The sequence below is a fragment of the Physella acuta genome, unplaced genomic scaffold, assembly GCF_028476545.2.
Source record: "Physella acuta isolate Inbredline_101_S28 unplaced genomic scaffold, ASM2847654v3 ptg000494l, whole genome shotgun sequence".
Lineage (NCBI taxonomy): Eukaryota > Metazoa > Mollusca > Gastropoda > Physidae > Physella > Physella acuta.
In genome coordinates, this window is record NW_026732013.1 from 346,345 (window position 1) to 366,755 (window position 20,411).

General features: G+C 34.2%; 2 protein-coding genes across 8 annotated transcripts; one reads left to right on the forward strand and one right to left on the reverse strand.

Annotated features, from left to right (window-relative positions):
* Window positions 1-3: 3 nt before the first annotated feature.
* On the reverse strand, window positions 4-19,295 carry LOC131944461 (KICSTOR complex protein kaptin). Of its 7 annotated transcripts, none has more exons than XM_059305093.1 (16): window positions 6,019-6,135; window positions 5,280-5,585; window positions 4,982-5,064; window positions 4,485-4,593; window positions 4,241-4,298; window positions 3,980-4,058; window positions 3,811-3,887; window positions 3,125-3,231; window positions 2,717-2,821; window positions 1,967-2,051; window positions 1,658-1,793; window positions 1,361-1,498; window positions 1,010-1,152; window positions 686-814; window positions 457-574; window positions 4-306 (listed from the first exon to the last, which is right to left on the reverse strand). In XM_059305093.1, the coding sequence occupies exons 2-16, from the start codon at window positions 5,506-5,508 to the stop codon at window positions 208-210; spliced, it is 1,695 nt and encodes a 564-aa protein (XP_059161076.1). In that variant the 5' UTR covers window positions 5,509-5,585; window positions 6,019-6,135; the 3' UTR covers window positions 4-207. The 7 variants fall into 7 exon arrangements, with proteins under 7 accessions (XP_059161076.1, XP_059161074.1, XP_059161075.1 ...); XM_059305091.1 differs by lacking the exon at window positions 6,019-6,135 and adding an exon at window positions 19,148-19,295 and having other exon boundaries at window positions 5-306; window positions 1,967-2,054; XM_059305092.1 differs by lacking the exon at window positions 6,019-6,135 and adding an exon at window positions 15,079-15,097 and having other exon boundaries at window positions 5-306; window positions 1,967-2,054.
* On the forward strand, window positions 6,599-17,587 carry LOC131944462 (RNA-binding protein pno1). Its single transcript, XM_059305094.1, has 7 exons — window positions 6,599-6,787; window positions 15,837-15,986; window positions 16,153-16,236; window positions 16,389-16,449; window positions 16,676-16,793; window positions 17,111-17,181; window positions 17,465-17,587. Exons 1-7 carry the CDS (start codon window positions 6,626-6,628, stop codon window positions 17,530-17,532), a joined length of 714 nt encoding a protein of 237 aa, XP_059161077.1. The 5' UTR covers window positions 6,599-6,625; the 3' UTR covers window positions 17,533-17,587.
* Window positions 19,296-20,411: the final 1,116 nt, after the last annotated feature.

The window sequence follows — 20,411 nt, forward strand, 5'->3', positions numbered from 1 at the left end:
AAGGGTTCATATATGACCATTCACAGACTTAATTAGCTTTAGATACAGATTTTGACCCTAAATAAGCTTGGTGAGTTGTATACTAATATCTAAAGTTGTGTTTGTTTTTAAATAAGAGACAAATTAAATTATAGTAGAAAAATAACATGATTTTAATTGGAATAATTTCAAGATGGTTGACATAAGATGTGTATAAATGTTCTTCCACTAATCAGCTGGCGGCTGGGAATCCTCTGTGTCACTCTCTGCTTCACACAGAGATCTCAATCTCTCCAGCATTAATGCTGCTACAACATTTAAATCAGGCTGGAAAAAATACAACATGAATATAGGTACTTCAGCGAAAAAAAAAAATTAAGACCAATATTTTGAATATGACAAATTAGTAACTAATTTAGGGTGTGCTTTGCAAGATAAAATGGTTACCCATGTATGATTGTGCTTAGATGATTTTACCTCTAAAATATGGAGTCCCTTTAAAGTTAATACTACGAGGTCAAGAACTCCATCCCCCATCACGTCATCAAAGGTCAGGGCCATGACTGGATCAGAGAATGGTTTTGTCCATGCCAGCCTACACACAAGTTTTAAATAATAACTTGGCTTAAGCTTACAACTCCATAAAAAAAGTTTAAACTTGCATTAAGATTCAAACTTGGCTAAGTAAAACCTTTCTCAGACTCACTTGTACTGAGGGTAGTCACTCATGTCTGGCAGAGAATTATTTGAAGCAGTAGGATCTGATGAGAGCTGGCTGTCTGGTGTGGTGAAACAAACTGACTTTGGTGACAGGATGGCCAGGTTTTCCTGGGACCTGAGGCAAAAACAAAAGGCTGAAGAAATTGTCACAAAATGGGATGCCTCTAGGACATCTCTTTACATGCAGGGTCAGAGCAACAGGATGGACTTTAACTCATGTGTACCATCTGGTTTGAAAAATGTTTTTGCCTTCACTAGTTACAATCAACTGATAACTTTCACCATTACAGTCGCCTATTGATATTTGTACCTGACCAGCCGAGCCATCTGTGCATCTTTTAGACTGGTATCAACAAGTGAACACTCATCAGCTCGATGCCACTCATGTTTGCTGTCCATGCCCTCCAAGGTAGCAGCCATTGATTTGTGTCTACGTCTTGTTTCAGATTTATCCTGAGGTCAACCCACACAAAAATTAAGGATTTAAATCAGATTTATCATAAAGTCAATCCACACAAATTTTAATCAGATGTATCCAAAAGTCAACCCACACAAAAAAAAACCCCACACACAAATCAGATTTATCCTTAAGTAAAGAGATAAGAGTTAATCTATTTAAATGAAATTTGTCTAAGATAACATAATTGATAAATTCATTTACCTGCTCCCCCGTGCTCCTGTCCTCACCTGGAGAGGAAAATGTCTCATTTACTGGGACAGGTAAGGGGGACTGAAAAGGTGTTGAAGTCATCAATGAAGCTGCAGGTTTTTCATAAATAAATTTATAGGCAAGAAGAACCTGCAACAAGAATAAATTATATGAGACTTCTTAATTTAGCTTTTTCTTAAATCCTTTTTTTTATAAACACACAAGTAGCTTCAGTCAATTTGTTGGCTTTTGCTGGCTTGGTGTTTGTAAATTAATAAAAGCATTCAGTCTGTAGAAATGTTGACTTACCTGGCCATATGTTCCCAATAGGATTTCATTTTCACCATCAAAGTCAATATCCACAACACAGGAGCAAAGAACCACATCATGGGAGTTGCTGAGAGGGAGGGTGTGGCTTTTGGACAGCCCAGAGTTGATAACATCACTACAAGGGCAAACAACAATTTTTCTTAGCATGACTAGAATGTACAGCACAAAGGCAAGACACACAATGTGGTTTACATCTTGATTTATCCTGTGTAATATTTTTTCAATATAAAAATAAAAAGCTGTTTGAACTTGACAAAATAAAAAGAGAGGACAGGTGTGGGTACTGACCAGAAGACCAGAGCTGGGTCAATGGCTGAGGTGACCAGTAGATTCACCTCTTCAGGTTTCACTTCCTCATCACCTGTGGCAGGATCTTCTACAGAAAGTCAACAGGTGAAAGAAAACAATGGAGTGTATCAAATCATTTTTTTTTTGTCAACAGGTGAAAGAAAACAATGGAGTGATTCAAATCCATTTTTTTGTCAGTCAGATGGAAAAAAACAATGGAGTGATTCAAATCCATTTTTTGTCAGTCAGATGGAAGAAAACAATGGAGTGATTCAAATCATTTTTTTGTCAGTCAGATGGAAAAAAACAATGGAGTGATTCAAATCCATTTTTTTGTCAGTCAGATGGAAAAAAACAATGGAGTGATTCAAATCATTTTTTTGTCAGTCAGATGGAAAAAAACAATGGAGTGATTCAAATCCATTTTTTTTGTCAGTCAGATGGAAGAAAACAATGGAGTGATTCAAATCCATTTTTTTGTCAGTCAGATGGAAAAAAACAATGGAGTGATTCAAATCCATTTTTTTTGTCAGTCAGATGGAAGAAAACAATGGAGTGATTCAAATCCATTTTTTTGTCAGTCAGATGGAAAAAAACAATGGAGTGATTCAAATCCATTTTTTTTGTCAACAGGTGAAAGAAAACAATGGAGTGACAATCAAATCCATTTTTTGTCAGTCAGGGTAAACTGTTGAGGAGAATATACCTAGGTGAATATAATTGTGTGTCTTCCTTTCTGTTTGTACTGACCTTGAATGTCTAGAAAGTTTGGACAAGGAGCATGAGCATGTTGTGTGAAGAAGTGTAAGCTTGTGATTGGGCTGTCCTGCTCTGTGACCCACATCTCAACAATCTCTGAAATTTTGGAATTCAATTTGTTATGCTGCGGAAGTTAGTCAACACTTTATTTGATATATGTGACAGTGGAGGATGATATATTCACTTCATGATTAGCCAGTTGTTTGGTGAAACAGCTGAAAGTATTGCTATGCTGCTAGGGCATACATTCTTCATGAGGTATTGTGATTTCTATGGTAATTTACCTATCTTTTACTGATTCAGAATGAAATGTATGATCTTAAGAATAAAAACTAATAGATCATTTGATGACCACCAGACAACAACTGACCAGTGGGAGGGGGGGGGGAGGTAACCTACCTCTAGAGACTACATTAACCAAGCTTAAAGTGACGAGGCCAGTCTGTGTACCCACAACAGTTAACCTGTGAGAGTCATTAATTGACCGAAGCTCCATCTGTGTAACACTGAAACAACAGTTCAGGTAATTACTGCTAGTTTTACTAAACTGATAAGCTAGAATTTCATTTATTAGTTTCAAATAAAGCACGTCTGTAAAAATATGGCATGGCAATTGTTTATACTTCAACATTTAAAAAAAGCTGTTATAACAAGTTATCCAGTGAATTTAAAGAATTTCTTTAAGGAAAACCTTTAAACCCCTGTCTTAGTATAAACACACATAAGTAAATAATGAATTGCAAATTTTCATAAAACTGTAAACCAAACAAAGACATTTAAAACTCCCTGTATATAAATTAATGTTCTATTTTTTTGTTCTTAATTGTCCCACAGGACGCTTTTCCTCAAACACAATTAAGTATGAAGTTCAACATGTTATACTCCCTATGGTCCATTGATTCTAATTTCAGCCTGCTTTTCTTTCTGGATTTGCTACAATAGCTTTTGTCTATCCGAAAACAAACTGCGAGGCAGCAGTTGTTTGATTTTGGAATTTTCTCTCATAGATGGGTTGCTGTCCCCAGCTAACAAGCCCCATCAGCACAGGACGAATTAAATAAATATAAAGATCAAAATAAACCTACCACCCTTCTATTTTAGCAAACTCAGGGAAGTACTCATTGGCATCAGACTCTTCATAAAATGATATGCAATCTCTTGACTGCAATGACAGCAGAAGAAACATTATTGACATTTTGACAAATCAAATATTAGTGCAAAAAACGAGCTATTTAAAGTAAACACAAACACTACCTGTCTATACATATGAACCTTGTTGTCACTGCCACTAAGTAAAAGACAAGTTTCCCCTGAGTCGTCTGATGTGTAGATTCTTTGTGAAAAAAGAAAACAATTAACATTGGGATCCAACATTTTAACAAAATGGTGTTAAAATAGTTATAGGGACTGGAAGAATTTAAATGTATCATATTGTCCAATGAATAGTTTCTTGGTCATCTTTAAACAACAGAACCAAAGTTTCTCATTCAATTTTCTTTCTTTCCCTCAACCTACTGGTGATTTATAAGCTTGAATGGAATGAAATCTAGACCCAACTGTTGGACATGTGATTCTGAAACAGAAGAATTCAAATATAATATGCTTCTGTACAATGTCTAAAGAAGCAAAGCAAAGTGTATTAAAATCTTATGAAAACCACAGAATTGAATGAAAGTAGCTCGAGTGGAAAAGTATTTATACATCAAAGTATATACTGTCAAATTCGTGTCAAAGTTTTAAAAAATTGTATTTTGCTTACGGTTTATTGCATCACTGATATTTGGATATATTGAGTTTGAGTCTTTGTCAGGCATAAAATAAATATTTAGATATGCACTTGGGGACTTTTCTTCATAAGATGCTTCTAACTGAAAAGATAAGAAAACTTGTCATTCTCACATTCTCAAAATAAAATGTGGTCATAAAAAATGTCCATAAACTATGTGCACAATTAAATTTGACTACAAATATATAAAACACAAAATGCTAGTTACTAGTTACAATGAGTAAGAAATATGACCTTAAGTTGATAGGTTAACAGCTGTTGATTACACCATTGGTGACTTATCATGACTGTGATTATGCAAAGTTAGGCTAGTTAATTTTAATATGTAATGAGATGTAACTTAATGTAACAAGCCCTCCAGCTGGCTAAGACTTGCCCTGGGATTTTGTTTTGTTAGGGATTCAAAAGATTCAAAATATTCTAATCGACTGCGGAATTTTTTAACAATTAAAAATTACTTGGACCCATACCTTTAGTATAGAAACTGCAAGAACAGTACCGGTTTTCAGAAAAGCATTAGAGATGACATCAACAGAAACTATTTCTACCTCTCCTGAAAAAAAAAAAACTTATTTTTAGAGCAATTAAATAGTATAGAAATGTGTAGGCCCACATCAATTTTATTAAACTTTGGGGGAAAAGAGATATTTTAACAATTTTAAATGTATTAATTATTAATGCTTCAAATGAGTTTTCCTGCATTTATCTAATATTTGAAAGCAAAACACAAAGGACAACATTTAAATTTACAAGATGTGAAAAATGTACCTGGTCCCGAAGGGCCAGTGTTGTGAAAAATATCTTCTTTAGTTATAGGTATCAATCTATTATCAAAAGATTTTTGATACTCTACAGTCACAAAGTGGCCATCAATTGATACAGCTAAAACTTTAGTCAGGCCATCTTGGGAACTAATTTTGGAAAGTCCATATATATTGGTTTGAGATCTCAATCCACAAAAGTGTGCACCAGTCCAATAAGATTGTTTTGTGGCCATTGAATAATTGGTTATTGTTTTAGACTATAAGTCATCAACTTGATATACTATTATACAGGTTTACACCAAGTTCATTTCTGCAAGAAAATATTAAGTAAACATTAGTCAAAGTAAATTAAAAGAGAAACTTAGCACTACATTTTTCATTTTTTTCACAGTGAGTATAATAATTTTTATAGTACAACGGGTACAGATTTATTTTGATAATTGAAGTTATCAAATTAATTAAAGGTAATCAAATGTATCTTTTAATAGTTAGTCTTCTTTTTAAGTCTTAAACTTTAGGCTTGATGATTAATAGATCTAGTTAATAATAATAAAGCTTAAATTAGTTTAAAATCACAGGCGACACATTTCCCGCCTTCTTTGATTAAAATATTTAATAAAAGTAAATAGTGGCTCTTTCTTTTAGGCTTATTTTGTTTGTTGTGATAACAGTTATTAGTTAACAAATCACAAAGTAAAATCAGTATTAACCAGCTGACTTAACTTTACTCATCATAAACTCACAAGTGGTACAAACTAAATTTGAGACTAAACTGATTTCAGCTGGAATGTGGTGAATGCCAGTGAATGGCAAGGCAGAGTATGCCAGAGGAATTTGTTTTGTTTTTTAATTTCATTTCTCTACACTCTAGATCTAGAATAATCTAGATATAGACTAAATCTAGAATAGATTAAGATTTCTTTACTTTCTAGATCCACTAGATTTTAGATTCTGAACTGATTTTTAATTTTAATTTTATTATATTTAATTTTAATTGTTAGGCCCCCTATTTAGTTTTTACTATTTACTATTTACTATTTATTAAAAGTAGGCCTATTTATTATTTATTTAATACTGTAGTCAGTTTATTTCTTCACTTTTAAATCTATATAGATTATTATAGATTCTCTAATTTAGATCTCTATATTTTTTCTAGATCTCTAGAATCTAGATTTAATTAACTTAACTCTAACTTTCGTTGTATGGACACCCCAAACTTTCACAACTGGAGTAGGACTACTACTATACTCTATTATTTAATATTGCGTTTCGTCTTTTTGTTTTTGTTGATATTAGTTTTTAGCTTTCCAAGAACCAAAACTCTTCCTTTTCAACTACAGGTAAACAAAAATGGAGTCGGCAGAGTCACCACACGCGCAAGAAGATGAACAATTTGTTCAACCAAAGACTAAATCAAGAAAAAGAAAAGAACCAGATATGGATACAAATGATATTTCAAACCCTTCTGCCAAAAGACCACATTTTAAACCTTTGAAAGCTGTTACTTCGACTGTATGTTATTTTATTTTTAGACCATTTTGTTACTTTGTAGCCCCAAAAAAAAATTTTTTTTTTTTTATTTTTTGCCAAGATCTAGAATTATCATTTAGAATAGAATCTAGATCTAGATCTATAGTAGATATACTCGCCAAATCTAACATTTACCCAAGTTTTCAATTTAAAAATGGGTAAAACTAGGTTGAATTATGGATTTTTTAAAATAAAATATTCTGTTATTTCAAATACACCATTAACTTCCTTACCCCTTAAGAGAACATTTGACACCTCATTTAAATATCTAGCTTACTCGGTTGACGAGAAAATAGAGAATTTGAAAATTAATCAAAAATGGAAGGACGATATTTCGAGTCGTCCCTTTGAATCCCGGACAGATCGTCCCCCCGGCGTGGCCTCAGCCAACCGGCGGGCTCGTTGCATTGAGTTAAATATAAACTCAAAACAATAATATAAACAATCTCCTTTTAGGTCGGTCAGGCCACATACCAGGCACGCACAGTGTTGTGTGTCGTGTCTTAACCAAAATAAACTATCTCCCTTCATTATCATTAGATATATTTAATTAGTTAATTAATTAATTAATTTGCTAATTTATAAAATTATGTATGATGCTATAGCAGTAGGTAAGTTACGGTAAGTATAATTTTTTAAACTATGTATTTGTACTATTAAAGAAACACCTTCGTTGTTGAATACCACCCCCTCCCCTTCTTGAACTCAAAGTTTAATTTTTAACCCCGTTCGTAGAGACATGCGGTATGTTGTAAGGCGGCGGGTGGGTAGGGTATATACTCATTGAAGAAAAAATCCACCGTGGTGCGTGTTATTGGCCTTGGGCCTTCGGTGACGTTGTTGGCGTTTGCTGTGAGGGGGAGAGGGGTGTGTTATATCAGTTTTAAAAAAATCGCAACGTGGTATTGGCCTATGATGACGTCGGCGCAAGCGGGGAGGGGGGGGGGAGACACTTTTTTTTTAAAACCAAGAACTAGGCGTTTAAAGGCTGTAATGAAAATCAAGGACTGGTATAGCCATGATGTCGAATTTAACGAGTGATGCTTGCTGGGTCTATCATACGATTGCTTGGCGATGGGAATCTCGCCAAGCTCAGTTTATATTTACAGTGAACTATTGGGATGCTGTCATACACAAAGTAACAGCTACCGAATGTAGCACTTAAAACATCGAGTGCATCCCGCTCATTATAAATTTGAAATACAAGTTATGGATTGCCCAAAAACTTGAAGGACTATCAGAATATATGCATTGTATTATAACATTAATCATTACGATATAACTAAAATGTGTATCCAAATATTTTTAGGCTAACAGAATCTGCATTTAAATAAACAAGACCTATTAGGCTACTTTTGCATGGTAGCACAACTACATTCTGTTATTTCAAATACACCATTAACTTCCTTACCCCTTAAGAGAACATTTGACACCTCATTTAAATATCTAGCTTACTCGGTTGACGAGAAAATAGAGAATTTGAAAATTAATCAAAAATGGAAGGACGATATTTCGAGTCGTCCCTTTGAATCCCGGACAGATCGTCCCCCCGGCGTGGCCTCAGCCAACCGGCGGGCTCGTTGCATTGAGTTAAATATAAACTCAAAACAATAATATAAACAATCTCCTTTTAGGTCGGTCAGGCCACATACCAGGCACGCACAGTGTTGTGTGTCGTGTCTTAACCAAAATAAACTATCTCCCTTCATTATCATTAGATATATTTAATTAGTTAATTAATTAATTAATTTGCTAATTTATAAAATTATGTATGATGCTATAGCAGTAGGTAAGTTACGGTAAGTATAATTTTTTAAACTATGTATTTGTACTATTAAAGAAACACCTTCGTTGTTGAATACCACCCCCTCCCCTTCTTGAACTCAAAGTTAAACTTTTAACCCCGTTCGTAGAGACATGCGGTATGTTGTAAGGCGGCGGGTGGGTAGGGTATATACTCATTGAAGAAAAAATCCACCGTGGTGCGTGTTATTGGCCTTGGGCCTTCGGTGACGTTGTTGGCGTTTGCTGTGAGGGGGAGAGGGGTGTGTTATATCAGTTTTAAAAAAATCGCAACGTGGTATTGGCCTATGATGACGTCGGCGCAAGCGGGGAGGGGGGGGGGGGAGACACTTTTTTTTTAAAACCAAGAACTAGGCGTTTAAAGGCTGTAATGAAAATCAAGGACTGGTATAGCCATGATGTCGAATTTAACGAGTGATGCTTGCTGGGTCTATCATACGATTGCTTGGCGATGGGAATCTCGCCAAGCTCAGTTTATATTTACAGTGAACTATTGGGATGCTGTCATACACAAAGTAACAGCTACCGAATGTAGCACTTAAAACATCGAGTGCATCCCGCTCATTATAAATTTGAAATACAAGTTATGGATTGCCCAAAAACTTGAAGGACTATCAGAATATATGCATTGTATTATAACATTAATCATTACGATATAACTAAAATGTGTATCCAAATATTTTTAGGCTAACAGAATCTGCATTTAAATAAACAAGACCTATTAGGCTACTTTTGCATGGTAGCACAACTACATTTTTAGATTTCATAATGAGTAGCCTAGTTGTGCATTAAAGGGCTGTACTCAATAACAATGAAAAAAATGAAATGCCGGCTTCAAACTTCAAGCTATGATTTCCCCGTATTCTTCTACTAGAAATATAGCTCCGTTGTTCTAATGACCTCACCCTCCTCCTCTCACCTAGTTCAATTTAAAGTTACACTTTCAACCCCGTTAGGATGCGTGAGCTACTGATGACCTAACTATTGAAAAAAAAACCTATTCTGGCGTTAAATTGCCCTCCCCTACTCGCAGCACTTTGGGGCCATACACATCAGGAAGGTCTAGGTCGGTGTTGTATCTCGTGCAAATTTACTCACAACACGACTACACACTATGGTTGTATCCAGGACTAAAGCTGCGACACTCGCATAGAGTTGGATTTATTCGTTAGATCATTGTGCTTCAAATTCTGTTTCAATATTGGATTAGATGGATATAATGTTGGAATTCAGTTAGTTTGTTATATTATATTTATCTAAATGTCGTGTACCATCAGAAACTAAATTGGTTGACAAGACACATGTGTAGGCTAAAGAATGACCTCTAGATCGAGCCAAAGATGGCTGGTTAAGGTTGACAAACTGTGGTTTTCAAATTTCATGGTGATGCTTTTCTAAAGGATTTTATTTTGTGCTTTCTTTGGGATTATTTTGAGTGATGTGATTATTCAGAAGTAATTTGTAAGTAGAAGCTTTTCACATCCAACCATTTTAATTTTAACAGTTTGCGATTGATCTGCGGCTGGGCTGATTAATTTACATTTAGCAAAACTACACACTACACGGCGCCCTCAGGCCGTTGTTTCAGCATGCCCTACTAGTCAATTATAGACAAGTTTAGAATCAATACATAGAGCCAACACACCGATTTTTATTTAATAATCTTCAAGAGCCATTCCTCTAGGGTCGTTATTTTCACGAAATTGTCGTTTTCCATTTTGTTGTCAAGAAACTGGTATTTAGTTCACGAGAACGTATGAAAACCACTCATGCGTGACCGAAATCGTCGATTGGGTGCCTTCACGTGGTTTGACACGTGTTGACCTAGGCCATTGTTTACATCAAAAAATCACCCAAAACGGCCTTTTTTTCGAAAAATTTGTTTGAAAAAATGGCTAAGTCCAGTTTGAAAAAGTGTCATTTTCGGGCCCATTTTAAAAAACGTAAAAAAATCCGAACTACACGTAGAAAAAAATGGCTTTTTCGGCCCTTTTTAGCTCCAAAAACGCGTCGCGTGACGTCACCGTGACGTCAGCCGCCAACCAAAACGCGGAGAAAGCGCGCGTTTGATTGGTTGGCGGCTGACACTATGAAATCCTCTAAGGACGATTCGAATGGTATACCAAATGGAAAATGAATGACAAATCAGCGTTCTTGGCCCTCGACCGGCATAACATGACGTCGTGGACTTGTGTGCACGAGCTTTTAATTCCCGCCATGGTAATTGCGTCAGCTTAGGTAATTTACTCACCGGAAAATAACAAAAAGCAACTCGTTGATAATAAAACTATATCTAGTTATTTTATTATTTATTAAATTCTACTCCACATGATATTCATACCATTTTATGAAGTAATGAACACCTGCATAAATCAAATGACCATAATAAATATTTTTATTTCAAATTCTAATTTTAAATAATAAATATGCTTAAAATAATATGATAGTAATAGTTATGATAGTTTATAAATACAAATACATTTTACACTCAATTCACATTGTATTGAGTCAACAGCGTGGCAGCTGAGGTTCATACATGGTATTAGTGTCTTTTTTTTTACATTACATTTTTTTTTTCATCTTGAAAACATGACGTATGTGATTATTTTTTTAAAATAAAATCTCCAAACATCGTCACTCGCGTGATTGCTTGCTTACGTTTACTATCCTGTGGATGAAAAATCCCACCACGGTCGCGGGGTCACCGTGACCTATAGTACACGTCATAGAATGAACAGGCGTACACGAGATGGTCGGTGTCTTCACTTCTCTCTCTCTCTCTCCCCCCCCCCCCCCTTCTTCAAGCAAATTGAATTACAGACCTACTTCCCTACTTCTGGTCATTTTTTTTTAAAAGTTCGGTCATTTTTTTTAAAGTTCACATATCAGGCATGCTAGACAGCCAGCTGTATAAAAAAAAAAATTAACTAGATCTACGTCTAGCTTAAAAAAATAAATAAATAAACGCTTAAAATGACCGTAAACAGATTATTTAGCGCCAAAAAAAAGGCAGCTGAACGAGCATTTTTTTAAAATACGCAGCAATGAAAAGGGCTAACGGCCGATCAATTAAGTCTAAAAAACGCCCGTAATTAGGCCTAGCTCTGAAAAAGGCCACTGAACGAGCATCACTGATTATATAAACGAATAGGCCACGCAGCGTTGACGAGGTTAACCACCGGTCACGAATGCAGCAACTGTCGGCCCACAGTGAAGAAAAAATCAATATACTAATAAAATTACTAATACAATAATAATGTCCATAATTTTACTTTTTCCACACATGCTACAATTGAATTATAATTAAAATACTAGACTTAACAGTTCATTCCGTAAAAAACAAAAACTAGTTGTTTCTGTCTGGCAACTAGCGTAACAATGACGCAACGTTACTAAAAATAGCAGAGAGAAATTGTCGCATGGTTACTTACGGGGTAATTGGATTTTTGGTAAAGATCATCCATAATACTGTAAATATACATGGTAAATATCTCAATTATATATTAATCTACCGTTATACGGGCCGTTTTCCCCGTTATACGGTCGTTTTTGGCCGCGGTTCAGTTTATACGGAGAGTGCTCCACTGGAAATCCTCTCATTATTTACAACTACAATTCTAGCGTTTTTTTCTGGCATTCTAAGGCATATTATCCATTTTATTAGCATCTTGTGTTAAAATAATGATAAGAATTTGCGAGATTAACAGTTTTTTCATTTGTCGTGGATTGGACCCTAAAATAAACGTAAAAACCGTCAGAAAACGATGCGTGACGTTTCAGGGTCAGAGGTCAATCCAGCCATCTAAGCAATGAGGCGGCCTAGTAAAACTCCATTTTAGTGTATTTTATTCTCCGTTTCTCGTTTACCTCCAGTTGAGCGTATTTTATAGTTTTTTCTTACTATATGCGAAATCTACTCAATTCTCAATTTAAACATGACAACTGAATAAAAAACGTCCATACTTTATCCCCTAGGCACTAATTTGGGGGTTGTAGCGAGTTTAGGCTAAATTATTGAATTTTAAAATGTTTTGTCACTCACAGCTATGATATGACGGATCATCCATGACAACCTGGTTAAAAGTTGAAAGGTTTAACTTTTTAAGTGACCGTGAAATAGATCTAATTTTTTTTCACAAGAGAGTTCCTAAAAGTAGAATTGGCCTGTCTATCGTCGGGATATATTTATAGAGGAAAAAAATTTAAGAGAATGTCATCAGAAAAGAATTTTAAAAAAGACAAGACAGAAGTGATGTTTGAATTCTTTTATTTCTTTAATTTTATAACATTTTTTATTGTACAAAAGAGCAAAATAAAAAACCATGCCAGGTAAACGTATCCATTCAAATAGCGGTCACGTGGTCAAAAAAAATATAAAAAATTGGTTGTCATTTTTTGGACACATCATATAAAAAAAAGTGTTGAAGATATTTGATTTATTTTTTCATAGAATGATAAAACTAATAATGCTTTACTTTGGAAATCAATTTTGTGATATGGAGATCTATATTTAAAAAGTTATATTATTTTGAATGACACCGACTTTAAATTTAGCCTACATTCTCCAAAGCAATTTTTGAAAATGCTTTTCTGGCATATTTCGACTTGCCACCTATAGCATGTTTTTATAACGTGAAAACCTGCCATTTTGCTCGTGGTAAACATTTTTTAAAGTAATTCCAAGGAGGTCTCTGGAACTAAGTCGAAAAACTCGCCGGAAGTCATGGTCCGATCCTTACGCCATGTTCTGGTTAGCAACCAAGGACGCTTTCAAGTTAGTGAGAACCTAGTATTTTATTATAATAACCGAAACACCAAAACATTGGGAAAAACACAATTTATTTATTTGTTTGTATTTTTGTTTTAACAAATGAATAAAAAAAACAAAGAGACTGACTTTGTTTTAGACTTTGATAATTTACTTTGAGAGTGTCTCTCAGAAGGCTAGTCGTACTTCGCTATTTTTAGCCGACCAATCAAATTTATTTTTAAATTCATTGTCCTGCGCATGCGTGCATAATTATTTTTATTATTTTGTGTATGACATAAAATTTTGGGTCTCATCGTAACTGTTCCGGCGATCGAAGTGGTTGTGCTTGGCTAGTTTGTTTTCGAGGCGTGGGTTCAATTCCCTGTGGCTCAGATTTTTTTTTCTATTTTTTGCTTTTTTTTTTTAAATTTTACTTAAGGATTAGGGTTAAGCATTAGGGTTAGGGTTATGCATAGGGTTAGGGTTAGTGAGATCTAAAAAATAATTAGTTCTAGATCTATATAGCATGTAAAAGATGAAAAAGGGAATTCAAGAATCACAGAAAAAATGCCTCATGCTGATTGGTCAGGGTACGAATAGCCTTCATAGGGCTATTTGTAGTTAAGTACGAATAGCCGCAGCCTTTACTTTTGTCAAAACTTCAGAAAAATCCAAATTTAGAATATTGAATGTGCTATATTCGTGTGTCAGTTAGGATTTTCATGGCAATGGGTGAAGTATGTAAACTCGTAAACGTAACTCACAATTGCAGGCGGTTAAGTTTGTATTGTTACAAATATCTCTCAGGCATGATACTATAACTATAAATAAACATTTATGAACTTACAATGACCCCAAAACTGAGGCCAACACCATTTCAAATAGCTATTTCCCAAGCTACGATGTATGCTAATAATTAAAGTCAATGTGAACTCACGGTGAACCCGCGACTGTGTAAGGATTTTTCTCCCGCTGATGATCACACGATATTTAACTGGAACAGTTCTAATGCTTTTTTATTTTATGGTTTTTTTTTTTACCTTTCTTAATTAAAAATCACATTCATAAAAAAATAAGTAGATCTATTGTTTTCCTAACATTTTTGTGTGTTTCGGTTGTGTTTATAATAAAATACGCTCAACTAGAGGTGAACGTGAAGCGGGAATAAAACAAGCTAAAATTGATTTTTACCTAAAAATGACCACTGAATAATGAACATCCAAATTTAGGCTAATAGATTTTCTCACTAAATCTAAAATTTACAATTTTCAAATTTAGACATGATCACTGAATAATAAACATCCATATTTAATCCATTAGGCACTAATTTTGAGGATTTTAGTTTGTTTTAAACTAAATTACTTAATTTTATATTTACTGTCACTCACTGCCATGGCATGACACACCTTTTCCATGACAAACAATGTTATATCACTCTTACGTCTGAAGCCACGGCAAACCACGAATAGGTTCGACTTTTTAATTGACTATGCACCAGAGTTTCTCACTGGTAATAAACAAAATAGAGGTCACGTGGTTTTAAAAAAAATTTAAAAAATAAGAGTTGCGACATGAACGCTGGTCTTATTAAAAAACAGCTCACAATTTTTTATTTCTTTTTTCATAGACTGATAAAACTAATAATGCTTTACTTTCTCACACATTTTTGTACATACAACCCTGATATTTTAAAAGTTCTATACATTTTAATGAAACCAACTTTTGAATTTACTATACATTCTCCAATCCAAATTTTAAAATGCTTTCTGGCATAAATAGCTCTGCCACCTGTAGTTTATCAGGCCTATTAAATAAAAACATGCCTTTAGAATGTTTTTAAAAAATGTCAGCGCATTGAAACTGATCAGTCCTAAGCGAGAAATATGCATTCCAAACATCGTCACAGGCCATTCATGCTCGTTCGCTCGCGCTGTTTTGTCAACGAGAAACATGGCATGCCACAACACGAGCACAGCACACACATGTCCTAGTCCATATGTACTTCATTTACTAATTAGCCCCAAGGTTTATAACATTAAACTTATTAGGCCTATTACATTTTATTAATAAAAACATTATTTAGCCTAATATAAATATTTGAACAAAGAATAGTGAAAATAATATTATAATTATAGTCTAATGAAAATTCATCAATAAGAATTAGGCTTAACAAAAATCTATTAGACTATATCATATTTGAAAGCACCATAAATAATCAAATAAGTAAATGTAATAATAAGCCCACTAATACTAAATCTAGTAACTCTCACTAATTCTAGAGATCAACACAGTCAAAAACAAAGTATTAATTCCTTGTAATGTAGTTTATATTAGGAACTACTCATGCAATGTGATATAGCAAAGATTTGTAAAATTAATAAATTTTGTTAATGGAAGTGAAAGATTTACCATGATGATAAATTTTACATTTTATATAAAATATAGAACTAAATATCTATATAACATTTCTTTTTTTAGTCTTCAAAAGGTGAAATTAGAAGAATACCTGTACCTTCACATCGCTACACACCATTACAGAAAGATTGGCTTAAAATTTTCACACCAATAGTGGAGAACTTGAAGCTTAATGTCAGATTTGTTGCAAAAAAACGACAAGTTGAGATAAAGGTTATTGTATTTTTTTTCTTTTACCATTGTAAGCAATTTTTTTTTTTGGAACTATTACATTTGTATGCTCATTTAATTTTGAACGTCAGGATTATTATCAAAATATGTTTTACTTAAAGCATTATATGCCAGCATTTATACATGATGTTTAATTATGTCATATCAGGCAGGAAAAGAAACTGAAGATATTGGAGCTTTACAAAGAGCTGAAGATTTTGTTAAAGCTTTTATTTTGGGATTTGAAGTTGATGTAAGTTGAGATATTTTTACTAAACAGGACTTTTTTTTTTTTATAATCTCAGATACCTGAAAAAAATGAGATAAATAAAATACTTTAAAAAAAAAATCCAATTTATTATTCTTGAAACATAGCATGAGTTACTTACCAATTTGTATTGACAGGATGCATTGGCCTTACTGAGACTGGATCATTTGTATTTAGAAAGTTTTGATGTGACTGATGGTAAGTTTCTTGAGATAATGAGTTAATCTTAAAACCCTAGGAATCTAAAGGCATTACCTCCCTCTTTATTTAAATATTACATTTTTTATATAATTTTAGTCAATGAAATGAACTACCTAAGCTGCTGAGGTAATCTTACCTCACATGGTTTATATTTATCACAAGTTTGTTTAAACTTTTGGGCTATAAAGATTTTCTTATTAAAACTATTTGTGTTTCATCCTAGTCAAACCACTCAAGGGAGATCACCTTTCTAGAGCAATAGGCAGGCTGGCAGGGAAAAATGGAAAAACAAAGTTTACAATAGAAAATGTCACAACTACCAGAATCGTCTTGGCAGACAGGTAAAGAGTTCAGTTTTTCTAGCATCTAAAGGTGGTATTGTTTTGTTTTTAGTGTCTTGGGCACAAGTAGGGAAAAAGGTTGATACAAAGTAAATTGAAGAACAACAAATAAAGTAAAAATTGTATGATCTTGTACAAAAAAATATGAACTACTAAAATTTGAATAAGAAGTTTGTTTTTACAGTAAACACGTTTAAATTTGCTGCAACAAATTTTTCTCCTGATTGTTGCACCAGAAATTAAGTCAGTGTTTTTCATAATGTGTGTTCTATGATAATTAAAGCCGATCTTCATTTTAAAATTTCACTCTTTTTCAGTAAAGTCCACATCCTGGGATCTTATCAAAATATTCAGATAGCCAGGAGGGCAATTTGTAATTTAATTCTTGGTGAGTTCCTTCAGTTTTAAAAATGTGTGTTGATTCTCTGTTATTTTTTTATACTACCAAACTACATTGTACAACAAAAGGTTGTGTCCTCAAATCCCTCTAAGTACCAGATATTTAAATAGTTGTTTGAGTTATTAGACATTTGTTATGTTAGTAATACTACAGCACTTAATAACAGTACTAAATAACATGTATTGAATAAAATAGAAAGTCTAATTTACAAGATTATGTTTTAAAATTAATTTAGCTCGTGGTTAATTGTCATGTATATTTAATCTTGCAGGCAGTGCACCAAGCAAAGTCTATGGACAAATGAGGACTGTGGCTTCAAGAGCAGCCAGTAGATTCTAAAGCTTTTATTGTAGGAAGGGATTAGTCTGAAATATATATATGCTATATCAAATCCTTGTCTCATGATTTTTACTCTTTTTTGACTGTTAGAATTGCTTTCACTTCATTGTTTTACAACTGCTTTTGTGAGGAAGAAAAGCTTTTCTCTAGGATCAAATAATGATAAAAATGAATTAAGTTTAGTAAACAAAATGTTATTAAAAAATTAGGTAACTGCAACATCTATATATATAATTCTCTTCTGGGAGCCGTTAGAAAACAAGCTGTAAGTGCGCCTTTGCAGTCCCCTCTCTTCCTCACTATCACTACCACCCCCACCCCACCCCCACATGATCTGGTGAGCTGTGGTTCACTCTAAATGTTTACAAATCGTATAACCGGGTTTGTTGACGGCTATTATGGGCAGATAATTTAGTTTGAAACGATTTTAAACGTACAGGAGGTAACTAAGAGGAGGCTGCTATTCACGGGGGGGGGGGGGGGGGGTTAGTGTTTTAAAGCAAATTTTCAGTGGCAGCATTGGTACTGTCGAATTCACAAATTATGAATTACTGAAAAGTAGAAAATAAAACTAAATAGGGGCGTATGATACGCAGCGGGTCGACTCGTTATATATATAATTCTCATGTGGGGACCATGCGGGACACCACCACCACGTATGCCCTGCAGTCATATCACTACAACCCCCAACCCTACCAGTCTGGTGAGCTGTGTTTCATGACAAATGTTTACAATCGTTGAGCCAGGTCGAATTAGTGACGGCTATTAGGGGCAGATAGTGTAGTATTTAAACGATTTGAAACTAAGGGGAGGTAACATTTTCTGCTTGATCTTTTCATCGTCTGTAAACTGTCGTCACAGACGGCTGCTTTCACTAGGGGTGGGGTGTAATGTCAGAATTCATGAATTACTGAATAGCAGAAAATAAACAGCTAAATACTGGCGTATGTATGCGACTTGGCTTGTAAAAAATATAACAGTATAAATATCACTACATGCTGCATAACACCTTATATGTGATGACAGCAGCAGTTTACAAACTGGATAGCGCAAATAAAGTTGAACAGAAATAAATATATAAGCAAATATGTAGACTGTTTTAAGAATGTATCAATGGTATATTATTGTTCATATATTAGTTAATCTATACATGTGTATATCATTTATTTATTAGTGTCTCCCAAAACCCCATTTAAAACAACTTTATTAACCACTGATAAGTCAAGGTTTTATTATTACCACACTTTACAAGCTTTTTAGATATTACAGATGTTGTCATGATTTGGGTCAGTCAGTTACCAGATAAAATTGGAAGTTATTGGTTAGACAAAGATTAAAATAATGTCAGTAGGCTATTTTTTCTGGTTGCAACATTTTGTGCTGACCACACTAACCCTTCATACGCCTAGGTCACAGAACCCTGCACACACACACATGTATATATATATATATATATATATATATATATATATATATATATATATAATCTGCTGGGTTTATCTCAGCATTACATTTTCTTCCCCCCCCCTCCTCACCCGTGCTTGAAGATCGTCGTATTGTTTCGTAAAGCGGAGTGTTGTACAAACGAAAACAAGATAGGCTCGCGTCGGGTTACCAATATTGGTAGGTAGTTTTGTTGAACGACGGACATCATCTGCTGCCTTGTTATTCTTGTGTGACTGATGTTTGTTTCAACTGAAATAGTACTGTTTTTATCAACACTGATCAGCGAATCCCCATTGAGCTTGTAGCTATGACACACTATTCTATTTTTTACAGACTAAGAAAGAATTTAAGGTATGTAGTATTAATTGATTTCTGCTTTATTGAAAACTGTTATTTAGAATTTTTTTTAAATGCCAATGAGCTAAAAATAAACGTCAGATGATTAAGGGAATTCCCGTTAAAGTATGTCGATTTCTAAAAAAAAGTATCTGGAGTGGGCTCCCTTACATTCGTGTGTATGGGTTGGTATGGCGCTTGCAATAGAACAGTTCGTGGGTTTGTGACAAAACCGCTTTTTTTTTTTTTGAGAACATACATAGAAGTGAAACGTTCTTAGAATTACCACATTTACCGGAAATAGGGTATAAAACATATATTACAACATTTCGTCCACCTAGACTAATTGAAATGGTACTGAAGTTATCGTCTTCATACGGAAGCAAAGTACCACTTCCGGTTGACGGAAATTACTCAACAGTTGTTAGAAGCGTGTGTACACAATGTACTATTTTTTATATAATATTTCGTTCATCAAACTGAAATGGTTATTTAATTATCGTTATTTTTTTTTTTTAGAACTGGAAATAGAGTAAAATATCACTTTCGGAAATCGCTAAAAATGTACATACCCAAGTAGAGAAACATACTTTAACGGAAATCGCTCAAAGTTTGAAAGAAACCTGAGTACAAGATCTAATATGTAAGTGAAATTTCGCCCGTTTGATTAAAACGGTTCTCAAGTTATCGTTTTTTTTTTTTTTGGTAAACTGGAAATAGAGTAGGTACCACTTCCGGTTGCCGGAAATAGCACAAAATGTTATAGACACCTACGAGTAGGATCTAATAGTTTTACGCATATATGACATTTCGTCCACCGGTACTCAGGTTATTGTGTTCGACAAGGACACACCGACATTATTGCAAACCTGGGGTTTTCCGACTGGAGGGGGGGGGGGGGTGTAAAACGTCGAGAATGCTTAAACATCTCTTTTTCGATTCTTTAGCACGACTACAATACTTTCTCTATGAAAATCCCCATATAAGATGAAGTAAAAACAAGGTCGTGTGGCATGTAGTTTAAAATGTAGAATCGAATATGCTAGTGATTTAAAAATAAACCTCTCATGTAATTAAGGGAATTCCCATTTAAGATA

Coding starts and splice junctions, on each gene's coding strand:
- LOC131944462 (XM_059305094.1), top strand. CDS start 6,626: ATGGAGTCGGCAGAGTCACCACACGCGCAAGAAGATGAACAATTTGTT. Junction 16,794..17,110: donor AGAATCGTCTTGGCAGACAG/GTAAAGAGTTCA, acceptor ACTCTTTTTCAG/TAAAGTCCACATCCTGGGAT. Junction 17,182..17,464: donor AATTTGTAATTTAATTCTTG/GTGAGTTCCTTC, acceptor TTAATCTTGCAG/GCAGTGCACCAAGCAAAGTC.
- LOC131944461 (XM_059305091.1), bottom strand. CDS start 5,508: ATGGCCACAAAACAATCTTATTGGACTGGTGCACACTTTTGTGGATTG. Junction 2,822..3,124: donor GGTTAATGTAGTCTCTAGAG/GTAGGTTACCTC, acceptor CCAAAATTTCAG/AGATTGTTGAGATGTGGGTC. Junction 2,055..2,716: donor AAACTTTCTAGACATTCAAG/GTCAGTACAAAC, acceptor GACTTTCTGTAG/AAGATCCTGCCACAGGTGAT.